We start from the raw sequence: 14,981 nt of genomic DNA, 5'->3' as shown, positions 1-14,981 counted from the left end.
TTACAACTATCTTCTGTTATCAAGGAATCAGGAGGGGAGTCAAAACAGGCACTTTGATCCCCGCAGAAGCTGGAGAAACAGCAACGAGTTGGCCAAGATGCAAAATTCCTCTTCCCTCCCCAGCAGCAGAGGAGGGGGAGCAGAGCCCTTCCCCAGAGCCAGGTTTGGGGGCCTGGGAAAGCCCCCCCGGCCTTCCCGAGGGGGCAGCAGCAAACATAGCTGCAATCACCCACAGGAAAAAAAAAAAAAAAAAAAAAATCAGTGGCTAGCACGGCTTTGCTTTTCTTTCTGTTATTCTTATCTTTAAATAGAGAAGCAAGCCCGATTTTCAAAGCAAAGCGTGGCTTCCGAGCCAGCGGGCAGCCTGGGGTGCGAGGGAGAGCATCCCGGCGAGCGCTGTCCCTGGGATCCCAGCACGCTCCACCCCGGGAGATGGGGGGGAAAATAACCCTCAGGAAGGGAGGTAAATATTTACTCTCTAAACACAAACTGCTGCCTGGAGGTTAACGAGACACATAACCACCCTCTGCAACAGGAGCCATCGGATGGGTGAGTGCGGCTGGCGGGTGCTGCCCGGCCCCTGGGGTCTCCCGAAGCAGGGCCGGGGGTGGGAGTGGGCATCGGCCCCATGCTGGGGACCAGCAGGTTGCTGCTGGGGGCAGATAATCCCCCGTTCCCCTTCCCCTGCCCTCCGCGAGCCTCCTCCCAGGGCTTCCCAAATGAAAAAATATTGCGGCCAAGTTAGAAACACACGGATCGTCACTAACCAAATTGAAACTCTTATTTTCCTTCTCCATTCGACTGGCTCTGCAGCCTTCGGGGGAGGATTTATCTCTGCTGTAAACCCAAGAGCAAGTTCAATCTTGTTTGTACCTGGCAACAAACCCAGGTTAAGCTAAGGCCAGCGCTAACGGCTCCCGTTCTCCGGGGCTCCAGCACCTCCCTTCCCGCAACGCTCCCGCTCCGCAGGCACCCATGGGACTCCAGGAGGGACGGTGGCTGGAAAACAGCCCGTTGTCACCTCTGGTCACCAGGGTGGTGCCCAGCCTCTGTGTCCTTCCCTGGGTCAGGGGCTCCCCCCAAAGCTGAGCCCCCAGGCAGGGCTTGGAGGGCTTTGGCCGGTGCCGCGATGGCACGGGGACATCCCTGCCCACAGCCCTGCGGTGGTCCCAGGGTGGCTTCGGTCACCACAGAGAAAGGCCAGGGTGACCCGCAGGCACCCACCTGGCAGGTCCCCCCTGGGGTCTGGCCACGCTAAGCATGCCAGCAGCCACAGTGGCCACAAAGGCCACTTGTCCCATGTTTGGTCCAAGGCAAGGAGGAGGGGGACGCGCCGGGGGGCGACGGTGTCCCTAACAGAGTGCAGCTGGAGACGTCAAAGGGATCTGAAACTCATTCAAAGGAAATTCAGGAGGGGAAGGGGAAAATTCTCCTTCACGGAGTCATGGGGTTCCCCCCTGGTTCTGTCCTTGCTCCTCACCCGCAGCCGGGCTGCACTGACTCTCAGACTCGGCCCCCCGGGTACAGAGACCCTCTGGGGGGACGGGGACCCCCCCAGTGGGAACAGCCCTTCCACGGGGGGACCTGAAGGAAAAACTCAAGACACACCAGTGAAGAACAAAAGAGGACTCGGACTGGGTTATATTTTAAAATGCTCATATATTTTCTTTTTTTTTTTTTATCCTTTTTTCTTTTTCTTTTTTTCTTTTTCGTTTTTTTTTTTTCACAATTCTAATACAATTGTTCATCAAAATACTGGCGTTTCCAGCAGCAATTCTTTTTTTTTTATTATTTTTTCCTTTTTTTTTTTAAGTGAATAATAATATACGGTAGTGATTTCACAGTAAAACAGACCTGCGGGAACGCCGGATATACGTGACAAAAGACACCCCCAGACCAGCCCGCCCCCCCCACCCCCTGCCCCCCTCCCCCCCCGAAAAAGATTTTGGAAGTGGGGGAAAAAATAAAAAGTTCATTCAAAAAAATTATTTCAAAAGAGATTTCATATAAAGCCTTTAAAACACGGTCAAAAGGTTCTCCCTCTTCTCCAGATCCCTGTCCCTACGGTTGAACATTTACAGAGGGAGAGAGAGAAAAAATAGAGAGAGTTTATAACAATCTCTGTAGAAGAAACAAAACAATCCAGAAAGAAAACATCCAAGAATATGTAAGGGATAAAATTACATTTGTACAAAAATAGATTTTAACTTTATTGATGCTTTAGATATTTTTCCTTATCTTTTCTCTTTTTTTTGTCATTCTAAATTTTAATGTATTTTATTTTTTAGCTATGCATCCCATAGCCAAGGCATCCATCACTAAGTATTGGGAACTGCTAAAGCTATTTTTACTCAAAACCACCTGCTGCTCAAAAGGAAAAAAAAAAAACCAACAACAACAAAAAAACCAAAAACAAAACAAAAAGGCATCTTAAAATAGATGCATTTCCTTTGTCTCGAGGAATAAAGATCCAGATTTGGCATCTGCCAATTCGGAAAGGGCTTCAGATACAATGTACTCGCTTACATGAAGCAAAAAAAAAAAAAAAAAAAAAAAAAAAGCAAGGAAAAAAAAAGGAAAAAAGAATCGACTTAAAACAAACAAAAAAAAAACCAACCCACAAAAAGTCTGTAATTGCTACGGTTATAATATATGTATATGTGAGTGAGGGTATTTATACAGTGTATATATCTACAGTACATACATGTATACACACGCACATATCAACTTAAACCAGCTCATGCACGCTCGGCACTGATGGGGACAGCATCAGCTCTTGAGCCACGGTCCCGCCATCTCCAACCCTTTTTTACGACCAGGAGCCGAGCGCAGCCAGCGATGCCACGGCTGGGCATGGGGACACGGCTGGCGGGGGCTGGGGGGGGGACACAGCCAGGACGGGGAGGGTCCAAAGTGCAGAGAAGCTGCTGGTGAGCTCGGTGGGGTCGGTGTGGGCTTCTTCCACCCATGGGTGCTGGGGAGATGATGGTCCTTTCCCGTAACTCCACCCCGCGGGTCCCACCCGGCGGCGGCGCTCAGCCCTTGGGTGCCGATGGATGCTCAGGAAGGCTCTGCATCCTCACGGGGTGGGGGGGGTCCGTGCTGGATTGGGCTCGGTTCGGGTTAGGGCTCAGTTGAAACGCGCACACGCAAGAAGGCAGCGAGGAACATCCAGGGCGGCAGGCGGGTGGCTGAAAAGCTGATGTTTGTGCTATCTTTAGAAAATTAAAGATTGTCCCACCAACAAAATGGAATTTAAAAAAAAAAAATTAATTAAAAAATAGATCACCCTAATCAAACCAGATTTTTGCAAGAGTACTAGGATCTGGTTAAATGAAAGTCCTACCTCTCTAGAGAATAATGTGCCTTTTTTTTCTTTTACCCACGTATCATCTCTTCAAACAAGCATGTAGTATATTTATAATTATTATGATGAGGACCAAAAAAAAAAAAAAAAGCCAAAAGTGAAAAAGAATACAAATGAAAGACTCAAACTCATGCAAAAGCACGTTGCTTTAAGGCTGCTGTGGCAGATGCTGCCGGATGCACAAAAGCTTTTCCTTCTGATGGGGAGGGCTGGGCTGGGGGTGGGGGGAGGCGTGGGCTGGGCTGGGGTCCTGGCTCTAGGGGTTGGTCACACATTCAGGACCCGCTGACAACCCAAAATGCCTGGTATGGCTGCCAGGGAAGTCACAAGAGCTCTACCAAAAGCAAGAGAGCCATGTTGAGTTACAGCAATGTGGGCAATCCCTCGACACCGGCTGAGAACAGAAAGCCCAGGACAACGCTCAGCTTTTCCCCAAAACCTTCCTCAGCTTGGGACATGAATCGAGGCCACGCACTGCTCCAGCAGGGAAACTGAGGCATGGAGACACGCATCCTGACCGAGAGCCCCCGGCCTGCAGAGCCTTCCCCTTTGCACCACGCTACTTGTTGAGGACACCCCCTTGGTCATGGCATTCCATCAGGTCAAATGCTGACTGGGATGGGATGGCATGGCATGGGATTGGATGGCATGACATGACATGGGATGGGATGGGATGAGATGGGATGGGATGGGACGAGATGGGATGGCATGGCATGGGATTTGGATTGGATGGCGTAACATGGGATGGCATGGCATGGCATGACATGGGATGGGATGGAATGACATGGGATGGGGTGGCATTGCATGGCATGGCAGGACATAACATGGCGTGGCATGGCATGACATGAGGTGGGATGGCATTGCATGGCATGGCATGACATGGGAGGGCACGGCATGACATGACATGGGATGGGGTGGCATTGCATGGCATGGCATGACATGGCGTGGCGTGGCATGGCATGGCACGACATGGGATGCGATGGGTGCTCCTGCTCAGCAGCCTGGCAGTGCCCAGGGCTGGGATGGGCACTCACAAGCCACCGACAGCTCAGCACCCAGCACCAAACAGCCCCTTCCAAGCCATCAATCAGGAAAACAGTGGTTCCACCCAATGGAGAAGTACAGCGGGCTTATTCTAGTGCAGTATCCACCAACTCTTTCACAAAGCACCCTCATTCTCTCCGGAAAGTGATCTCCAAGCTCCTTTCCGGGCCGGGGGCTGCCGGGGGCTGGTTTGGCTCGGGGCTGAGCTCCGCGCCGGCTGGCTGGGGGCTAACACCTCCCTGCAAGCCCCCCGCGGGGCTGCGGCAGCCTTACGCTGGCAAGGAACAGCCTGCTCGTGTTTACTGGCACCCTTTACATATTTCATTTCTCTTGCCTAGTTTTCTTGGCAAATTCTTGCAGGGTGAAGCTGTTTAATAATATTTTCGGCGGCATGCAGGCTGCTGGAGAAACACAGCCAAAACACTTTCCCCGCCTCTGTGGATTTGCCACTTCAGGCCAGCCTAAGGGAAAGTTACGACCTGAAATCCTGAGTATTTATTTAGCAATGAGATGGCCTGGTTAACTGCAGGGGACGGAGCCGGGGACTTGAGCTGCCAGGCAGGATGACGACAGGCGGGTGACAACTGTGTCCCCTCAAAAACCAGAGCTGGTGGGCACTGCTCCATCCCCCTCCAGGCACAAAGGAGATGTCTGAAGAGCCAGCAACAACCCACGGGGAGAAAGAAGAGAAAGAAATACCTTTGGGACCTAATACTTTGCCTGTTTTTAAAGCAGAGAAGACACGAAAGCGGTGGGGAAGCCTTGGCCCCCGGCCAAGCGCAGGCACCTCATTCTTGGCTCTGAGCACCCACCCCACGGTGCCTTCGGGACAGTCCGTCCTGCCAAGGGGGGACAAAACCATCCCCAACATCCCTCACTGCTTGCTCTGCTCTTTTTTTTTTCCTCTAACTCATTTTTTCGGTGGGGCTCTGGAGATACCTGATGAGGTGAAATGGGGAGGTGAAGGGGAAACGCTCCCTGTGGGGTGTGGGCACGTTCCTGGGACCGTGTCCCTAATGCCCCAAGTCCTGTCCACCTCCCTGCTGTCACACCAAGGCTCAAGGGAAGGACCGTGCAAAAGCCAAGGTGCTTTTGGTGCTCCTGGCATCCCAGATGGGCCGGGGATGGGCGCGCTGCCCACGTCCCCCACCTTTCACCCCCGCATCCCTGCCCAATGGAGGACATTCAGGGGAGGGGGAGCCCTCTTCTTGCTTCACCACTAATTAACAGCCCCAATTACCAGCCCAGCCAAGAACTCCCACTAATTGTTGCCTTGCAGTGTTTTGCACGGCAGCTGCTGAATCAACAGGAGCAGCCTCTTGGGCGAGCTGAAACCCCCGCGTGAGGCTAGGGCTCGGGCGCTGGTGGCCATGGGGACAATCCTGCGGTACCCAGAGCTGCTGCAAACCCGCAATACGGGCACGGAGCGGGTGTTTCGCCAAGCCCACCCCACCAGCTGGAAATGCCCCTCCAACCTCACCGAACCAGGTCAGGACCACAAAACTGAGAAGGAGCCATTGGCAGCACGACATCTCCCGCCGCTCCAACGCCACAGCCCTCGAAATAAAGTGTGGGTCTGGCAGGACCGGCGGGACCCAGCCTCGCCAGTGGGGCCGTGCCGGGTTGCTGGGCACAGGGCTGAGGGCAGGGGTCCGGCAAGACCCCAGGAGCTTGGGGATGGATGACGTTGAGTCCCTGGCAGCCTTAAAGCAAGCGCTCCAGCCGGCTCCTGTCCGCATGGGCAGCTCCGCACCGAGCGCAGAGGCATCTTTGGGAAGAGTGGCGATGCCCGGCTGCTCTCCAGGATGGCAAGAGGGGATTTTTCAGGTGCTGCCGCCAGCGGGACCCTCTGCACAGAGGAAGAGAGGGCACCCCGGCCTCCCCATGCCACCGGTTGCCTCGTTATTTGAAGGGGGGGACAAAGCTCGATCCCAAATCCTCTGCTTTTAATCGAAAGGAGAAGGCTCTGCGCAGCCACGGGTGACTCATTTGTGGGGCATGGGCCGGGCCGCCTCTCCAGCCTGCCTCTCCCTCCGCGAAGTAACTACCGAGACTACTAATAATAGTTAGGAACCAAAAATAGAATTCTTTTTTTTTTTTTTCCTTTTTTTTTTTTTCTTTCTTCTCTTCTCTTTTTCAAAAACTCCATCCCCTGAAAATAGCCAGCTGCAATCCGGTGAGTTCAACCACTCCCCTCGGCTTGTCCAAACCCCGCTGCCCCAAGGGCTGGGACTGGCCCCAGCCCCGCTCCTGCCCTGTGGAAATCACGCACGTGGGGTGATGCCAAGCTCGTCCGGTGGCTCATCCCGAAACTCATGGCACGGCAGGGGGGCCGGGACAGGTGTGCGAGCCGGGGCGGCGGGTGGCAAGCTCTCTCCGCTCCCACTTCTCTACATCTAGCGCAGGGAACCAGCGAGCAGGTCTTGAGACGCAGCAGTGACAGCAAAACGGACAAGGGTGAAGGCAACGAGGAGGCGAGGACGGCAGGGGCTTGCCCCGGGTCAGACGGTGCCTCCAGCGCTGGGGAGAGGAGGGAGGGACGGGCTGGGGTGGCGGCGGAGGAAAGCAGAGGAAGGGGCCCCACGAGACCCCGGCCGGGCGAGGGACTGACCCAGCAGCAGTTCTCTAAGTCATTTGATGGGGCGCTTCCAGCATTTCCATCAAGAAGGTGTCGATCGGCGTGTCGCCTATTAGCTTGAAGAAGAAGAGGTGCTCCAGGCATTTCAGGCCGATGGACCGGAGGGCTGGGAGACGGAGCAGGAGCTTTGCGAACCTGGGGGTAGGAGACATGACACGGTCAGACATCCCACCACAGCCCTGCTTCTGCCCTGACCCCCACAGCTTCTGTGGCCGCTCCTGCTCAGGAGTCAAACGCAACATATTTTGCTAGCAAAAGCATGGGGCTACACCCAGAGCTGTGCAGAGAAATCATTAATTATGTCCCCAGCCTTGAAGATCAGGCAGCCACGGTGGCAATTCCCAACAAACATCTGCTGATAGCTGAGCTGGAAGAGCAAGATAAGAAACGGAAGGCCATCCCTGCACTGGGGTGCACCACTGGCTCCGGGCATCCGTGTCGCGTTGTGTGTGACACCGTACAGCGAGCACCCCGAGACGCTGGCGGGGTCCCCGCACCGCAGCCATGGCGAGGAGGCACCGCGGGGCCAGCCCTGTCCCAGGCAGCGGCACAAGCAGCTTCAGCAGCTCGATCTTCGCTCAGGGAAAAGGGCAAGCAGCCGGGCAGGGGGCGGCGGAGAGGCTGAGTGGGGTTAGCTGGCACTTGGCTCAGCGATGCCCCTTCCCTCAAGGCTCCATGCACTTCCCAGGCAGCTCCGCCAACCATCGCTCCCATCGCTCGGGCTGCCGAGCCCCGGGGGCTGCTGGCGCGGCAGAAACCCGGCTGACAGCCGGGCTGGAGGCACCTCGGGGGTGAAGCCAATGGAAGGAGACAAGGGCTTTGACGCAAAAGCTGGAAGGAGAGCGGCAAATCAGCCAGGACACAGGGTGCTCCCCTTCTCCCTGCCCCAGCGCGGGGCTCCGACAAGCCCCAGTCAAACAAAAGCCCTTTCTCCGACGCTTGTCAGGTCGCACCCTCGATGCCGGCAAGAGCTGACAGGCAGGAGGGCTGCGCAGGCAGGCAGGGGAGAGCCAGGGGGGCTGGGGAGAGCCGACAGCGCTGCAGGAGCCGACTGGGACGAAGGAGACGAGCCCAGGGGCCGGCCATGCTGGGGAAAGACTGCTGTGTTGGGCTGCGAGGGCGGCAGGAGACTGCGGAGCTGAGAGAAAGCCAACGGCTCCTTCCAGGGTGCTCCGGAGCATCCCGGGATGCCACCCGGGGTGTCCCCAACCTTCTTGCCCGTGTCCCGGGGGTGTAGGCAGCAACCCCAGGCGCTGCGGAATGTCACCTCCCCGCTCTCACAACGGGGAAAAGGCCCTTTAATAGCCGGGAGTGCATTTATTTGTTTTAACTGCTGCACAATCAGGGCTTGAACATAAGCAAAGGCCGGAACCAGCCCGGGAAGAAGGGGACTCTAGAAAACCCACACATAGAGAGAGACATGCACAAGCACACAGATATTATACATGCATGCACACTTCTCTCTCTCTATTTCTTTTTTTATTTTTTTTTTCTGCTGAGCTGGCGAGAAGGGTGGGAGCAGAGCCAGGAAAAACAAATCAGTCCTACCATCCCATTCAGGAAGTTTCACTTTAAACCAAACCAGATGATGGCTCCAGCCCTCGGATACGTTTAACTGTGAGATAACCAGCCCGCAGCACAACGTGCCAGCGCTGCGGCTGGAGGCAGGGAAAGAGGCGGGGGGGGGCAGGGGGGGGCAGAAAATAGCCCCGATTCCCCACGGCTGCTCGGTGTCACGTACGCACCGTGCCCGCCCCGCCGAGGAGCAGGGGCTGGGGCACGGGGAGCACAGCTGGGTTTTTCCTAGGAATGCCTCCCTCCGACTCGCTGCCGCGGAGAAGTTCCCTTTTGGTGTTTACATGGTGCTCACGAGCTCTCGCTGGCCGGGGACTGGGCTGAAGTCACGGCACCGAAGGGCATCTGAAGCCAAGCGCTCGCCACAGCCCCGCGCAGGGGAGGGCGCCCGCCACGGGCTCGACCAGGCGTTTGCTCAACAACCACAGGAAGAACTTGTTTCCAGCCCCAGATGGTGATCGCATTGTGCCATGAGACCAGGAGGATGGAGAGAGCTCTTGAGAGCTTTGTTTAGCTCTTGTGCAATTCTGGACTCCCGGCCCACGAGTTAACCCTCCCGAGCCACCTGGGCTTATTCCACCATTGTCCTGCGCCATGCAAGAGATGCAGCAAGGTCAGCAATGCCCAGTCACGGCTCTCGGGACAGCCCTAAGCATGCAAAAACCTTTAAGGTCACCAAAGGAGGGTGTGAGGATCACACAAGGAGGTCCTCAGCCCAATGTCATTCAAAGCCAGTGAGAGATCAAACTCCAGCGCCTCCGGTGCAGCTACCGGACCTAAAACGCTCCCTTACACATCGCTGATCATTGAGGTGGAGCCCTGGGGAACTGATGTTTCTGGAGGCTCAGCGACTTTGCTCAGTCATGCACAGCGGCTTCGTGGTGCTGTGGTCGATGAAGAGCAGGGCTGTCCCCACGCCAGCCCCCTGCCCAGCCCCATCCCAGCCTGCGGCAGCGGCACGCGAGGGCAGCACGACTCGGCTGCGGACGCTGGATGCCTGTGCGAAGCAAAGAGTTCATCCCACCACGGGAATAACCCAGGAGAGCTGCTGGGCAGCATTCCCAAGGCAGCTCTCCCTGTGCCAGGTACGGCTGGCTGCTCGTTGTGAGCCCCAAGGGGAGCAGAGCTCCTCTGAAACACTAGGACAGCCACAGCCCAGGCTCCGGGTCTGGATTTGCTCAGGAACGCCAATTGAATAACGTTTTTTGGAGGCTGGGGTCCAAACAAACCACCCTGGGGAGGAGAGGTAACCACCCCTGCTCTGCGCATCCCTCACTTCCCTCCTCACCGCAAAGTCAAACATACCCAACGGTACCTTCATCCTAACTCTCCACGCCACAAGCCAACCATGAACATCCAAGAAGCCCCTTTACAACATCTTTTTTCATCTGCCAGCACACTGGTACCCAAAGGGGGGAAAAACGCCCAATATTGCTTCTGAGGGTGTGATCTGCCCACTGCATTCATTGCTCTAAGAGCATCCTTTTTTTTTTTTTTTTTCAACCATCCACACACGCAAGACCGGGAATGCAGGTGAGACGCAAATCCCAGTGGCCTGGGCTGTTTTTCCCAATATTCACGCCTCAGCAGCGATACGCACCACCAGCAGTTTCCAGCGCTTTGCTTGGTTTCTCAAATGACTGTCAGTAACTTAACTGGCAGTTGCCAACTTCAGGCTGTAACTGGGAAAATGCGCCCACTCAGCTCCAGAGCGGTCCAGGAAAGCATTCCTAATTCCCCCTCCCATTCCCAGCTGGACTGGGGGAGGTGGGGAGGGGAGAGAAGAGCATCAATTGAGGCTTTCACTTCCCAGCAATGATGCTCATCTGCCACTGAAATTAACTCCGTGTGCGGCTTATTTTCGCTGTGGTTTGCTCTCCGTGGTTGCCAAAAGGGAAACGATACCCCTTCCCCCATGTGCTCATCCCACCGCTGCGGCCGCAGGAGCCGGGGCTCCTCAGGTCTCGGCACCGCCGGTACTGCCCGACCTTGTCCTGGCTGCGCTGCATGTACTGCTGTGGGAATAAAGACCACTCTGCACTTCACAGGGGGCTTTTCTAAGGACGTTCAGAGCTGAAGCAGGTAGAAACGAGTGGTTTTACTTTGCAGGCAACTGTTCGCTCCCAGAAGACACGGGAACAGAGAGCCCTAAATGGAAGGGACCCAGCACCCACAAGCTGCAGCGACCTCAAGGACGGCACTCGGACCCCGTCGCGGGCTGTAGCACCCATAACACCGTCTGCAGCACCCTTTGCAGGGGGATTTGCGGGGGTGGGAGGCTGCAGGAGGAGAGGACACAGCCAGCAACTCACCTCCCGGGCTGGTCGGGGTATTTGTGTTTGCAGTACGCCTCTAGCGACGCGTACACCTTCTCCCGTAACGCCTCCACCTCAGCTGGGTTGGAGAGACCTTTCGAGTCTGAAAGGCAATGAAAGGACCATCAGCCAAAAAACCTCCAGGGTCTGCAGGCAGGCAAAGACCCCCCTGTTCACCCCCTCAGCCCCCTCCATCCCTCCCAGCACCACCAGACCAAGGCCGAGTGTGGATACAGGGTGCGAACCCCCGGAATTTGGGCAGTACCTAAGACCTCCCAGGGAGCCTTCGAGCCCTGAAAGGTTTGCCCTGTAACTACAGACCTGTTTTATTCCACCTTATACCCCAACCTCAACCGTTTTGGCTCGTTCCAGCGGTCACAGAGCCTCATGGAAAGGGTTTGTGTCCCCCTCAAGTCCTGGGCTTGTGGGATTTCTCCCTCCGGCATGAAGCCCTGTGGCAGGGCCAAACAAAAAGCCCCCGCTCTGGCAGGTCCCCCGCGACGCGGCGAGGATCTGTTTTTAGTAGGGTGAAAGGGACAGTCAAGCAATCGATATCCCAAAGCCCCAGCGCCGCGGGAACCTCTCCAGATTCCCCTTCTTTTACCATATACGGCTAATCCCAAATTACAGACAATAAATTACTGGTGATTACAAGGGGGGGGGACAAAAAAAAAAAAAAAAGAAAAAAAAAAAAAGAAGTCGAGCAGAAAAACAAACCCAAGAAACAGCAATAAACCCTGCTGAAATTCCCTGGCCCCTTCGGTGGGAAAGGCCAGGGAAAGAGCCGTGCTTGGGCACAAACCACGCTCCTGGGAGGGCAGGGAGGGGAAGGGGTGGCCGCAGATGTGGAGGCCTGCCCTTGGCTGCCATCTGCTTTTACTCTGGACTGACCCACTCCAGAATTTAGGGAACCCCCCCTCCAACAGAGCTGCAGAGGTATCTGCAGGCTGGCAGTCCATCGCCTGCGGCAGCGGGGCTTTGCTCTCCGAACCCCTGGCACTCAACCACCTTCTTCCCTTGGGCAGCTGGGGACAGAGGGGGAAAAAGCCAGCAGCCTCCTGGAGTCTGTAAAACTAAGCAAGCTGCGGACAAAAAATGAAGTTCTTGTGTATTTTATGAGCACGTTTCATGCCTTTCACCCTCTGCAGGCTCTGCAGAGGGCTCTTCCAGGAACGCAGTCAATAAAAGCCCTTGGATGTTGAGATCAGGAAACAGAGGGCAATAATGTCCATGCTCTAACTTTGCTCTAACCCATACCTCTGTCTTAAAGGATATATAGATTAATTTTTGCTCCTATTCAGGGACAACTCCCTCAAGCACCAGAACAGAGTTGCTGTAAAACTGAAAATAAGAGAACTGTGTAACGTTGATCAAGCCAAAGCCCCCCAGGCTCAGCTGAGAACTCAGCCCGTGAGCAGGAGTCAGCTCCAAAAGCAGCATTTGCCATCTCCTCGGATGATCACAGCCGAGTCCCGGCCAAGGCTGGGCCCTGCACGGGGAATGTTTTGGGCCATGAAACCGTGCTGCCTTCTGCAAAGAGGAAAACACCCCTTGGAATGGGAGGCCTGGAGAGCAACCCTGGGCATGGATCCAGATCCATCCCTGACCTGCAAAGGACACGCTTGTAAGGTGGCAGATGCACCTGCAGCACTTAATTTGACTTTCCTTCTTGCCTCTCTTCCTTCTTGCCCTGTCCTCGGGAGTTGGGTGCCCTCGGTTATTTGCAATGGAGCTTTATAGGTAAGAAACGGAGCCAAAAGGACGCAGCATGAGCCAGGAGAGGACAGGAGAGAAGGTAATGGCATGTACCGGGGTTGAAGAGGACAATGGCTCGCAGGCAGCCTAGCTCTGTCTTGTCCATCTGCATGTCCCGCATTTTTGACACGAGTTCTGTCAGTACTCTGCAAAGGACACAGAAATCACAGGCGTCAGTGTTAAAAAGAAATGAAAAAAACACCCAGGTGTCAGACCCAGAGTGAGCTCCTCCGGAGCACGGTCAATGAAGTCATGGGATAGTGCTCGCTTATACCAGTGGAGGATATGCCCTCATTTTCCTCCTGTATCAAAAATAGCTCATTAGGAACATCAATAGTTCCTGTGAGATACAACAGGGACCATAAAAACTGGCTTCGTGCATTCACTGCAAGGCTTTGGCACCTGAGAAAGCTGCCTAAAAATAAAAAAATAATAATATAAAAAAAAACCCCAACAGGTATCTAAAAGCAATTTCCTCTGCCGGTAATTTTTATTACTCCCTTTGCTCTTACTGCAGGTGTCGGTCTTGAAATATTTTCCACTGATTGCCCAGTTTTTCCTGTTAGATCTTGCAGTGAAGTCATGATCTTGCACTTATGACCTCACAGGAAACAAATGATGTCACCCAGGTCCCAAGAACAATTTCCTTGCAAAGCAAAGCAGCAAAGGTGATGTGGTTTCCACTAAGTTGCCTCAAGATGAGTCTCGAGCAGAGAAATCAGCCACCATTTAAGCAGCGTCTGGAGCCACACTGTGGGTCAAACACGCTGGAAGTCTGGCTTTAAAACACTTTCCCAAAGCACAAGATTAAAGAGCCCTCGGGATACGCATGTGGAACCTGCTGGGTATTTTTGATGCTTTTTCATTGCGAAAATAAAATCACGTCTTGGTCCAATTAAAGATGAAAAGAAACAAAGGAGTGGCCTCCTCGTAACATTAGAAGGCATCTGGACCCCATGAAGGAGGCTTTGATTCGCACTGGGCAGCCTTCTCCCGCCGACTATTTCGGCCTGTTGGTTTCTGCAGGTTTAAGAGGAGGGATTTAATGTTGTTGCCTGCAGCAAGGACCACGAGGTTTCCATGCACGCTGTGGGATGGACACGCTTCAGCCTGAGCTCCTCCATGAGCCCATGTGCCAACGCATCTCCATCCGGCCCCTCGAGGAGGTGCACCGCGAGGAACGGAGACAGAGAGGGGGATGTCCAGGCAAGGTGGCCTGAGATGTGTTCCCCATTGTCCACCCATCCGTCCATTCGTCCATCCATCCACCCATCCATCCATCCCTCCCTCTGCCCACCTGTCGAAGATGGCCCCGACGCCAGCACTGTGCGCGCTGTTCCGGTGCACGTGGAGCCCGGTGGCTAAGAGGATCCCGTCTTTCACGGCTATGGAGCGGTGGGAGAAGGAGGCGATTAGGAGCTCATTCCACCCTGGGGAGGAGAAAACAACCAAGGCCGTAGGTTAGAGCCACAAGGTCCTCAGTGGGTTCGGGAACCATCAACGTCCCCTCCCCAATGGCGCTAAAAAGAGAGGAGGAAACTGCCCAAGAACCAGCTTTGCTGGAGTAACATGGCTGGACGTGGGAAGGGAGGGGGAGCCACCCCTTTCTTGGATGTCAGGGAAGGAAAAAACCATTAAGGAACAAACGCACTAAAAATATAACGCTAATAAGGGAAGCAGTTTCCTCTATAAACCTTGCAGGCACCAGAGCAAACAGCGCTCTGCCCTGCTCCTCTCGCCCTGAGCCTGCGAGTGGGTGTGGAGCCCTGCCTTCCCTCTCTGACCTTACGCTGCCTGCCTCTGAGCAGCTAAAGACCTATTAACGCTTTGTATCAGCTAATTGGGCTCATTTTCAGGCCTTAATAGGGCACAAAAGTTCATTCACCATTTTTCAGCTGTGTAAATCGGGACCGTGAAAACTCTTGCTGGCAGGTTTGTGGCTTCTGCCGTATAAATATTGGAAGGGACTGCCTCTCCCCAGGGATGTCCCACATCCCTGACTGCTCCCGTAACAGCTTTCCATAGCTGCTTGGAAATCAGCTTTTGATTAGTTACTGGACATGCTACTTCAGGAGACTGGAAAGCACATCCTCTGAGCCCCGACACCGCTGGAGCAGTTTGGGCTGGTTACAAATGGGGAAGGGAAGGGAGATGCGACCTCCCTCCCCGCCGTCCTGCTCCCCTTCCTAATCTAACATGTCGACAAATTCTTAAATCTGCTGCCACCTGCGTTCAAGAATTCAAACCCATAAGAAGAAGAACGCGAGTTCAAACCCATAAGCAGAAG

At 54.6% G+C, this 14,981-nt stretch overlaps 1 protein-coding gene across 1 annotated transcript in view; it reads right to left on the bottom strand.

Moving 5' to 3' along the window:
* Positions 1 to 1,938: 1,938 nt before the first annotated feature.
* The window catches only part of RXRA (retinoid X receptor alpha), a 118,576-nt gene continuing 105,533 nt past the window's right edge, over positions 1,939 to 14,981 (bottom strand). The window contains exons 7-10 of the mRNA XM_054220375.1: positions 13,992 to 14,124; positions 12,749 to 12,840; positions 10,937 to 11,042; positions 1,939 to 7,184 (exon numbers count right to left, since the gene is read on the bottom strand). Coding sequence (XP_054076350.1) covers positions 7,037 to 7,184; positions 10,937 to 11,042; positions 12,749 to 12,840; positions 13,992 to 14,124 — 479 coding nt within the window. The 3' untranslated portion in view covers positions 1,939 to 7,036. The remainder of the gene's footprint in view (positions 7,185 to 10,936; positions 11,043 to 12,748; positions 12,841 to 13,991; positions 14,125 to 14,981) is intronic.

Source organism: Rissa tridactyla, chromosome 14, assembly GCF_028500815.1.
Source record: "Rissa tridactyla isolate bRisTri1 chromosome 14, bRisTri1.patW.cur.20221130, whole genome shotgun sequence".
NCBI lineage: Eukaryota > Metazoa > Chordata > Aves > Charadriiformes > Laridae > Rissa > Rissa tridactyla.
The sequence above is the reverse complement of the archived record's forward strand: the minus strand, read 5'-3'. Positions and strand labels throughout refer to the sequence as shown.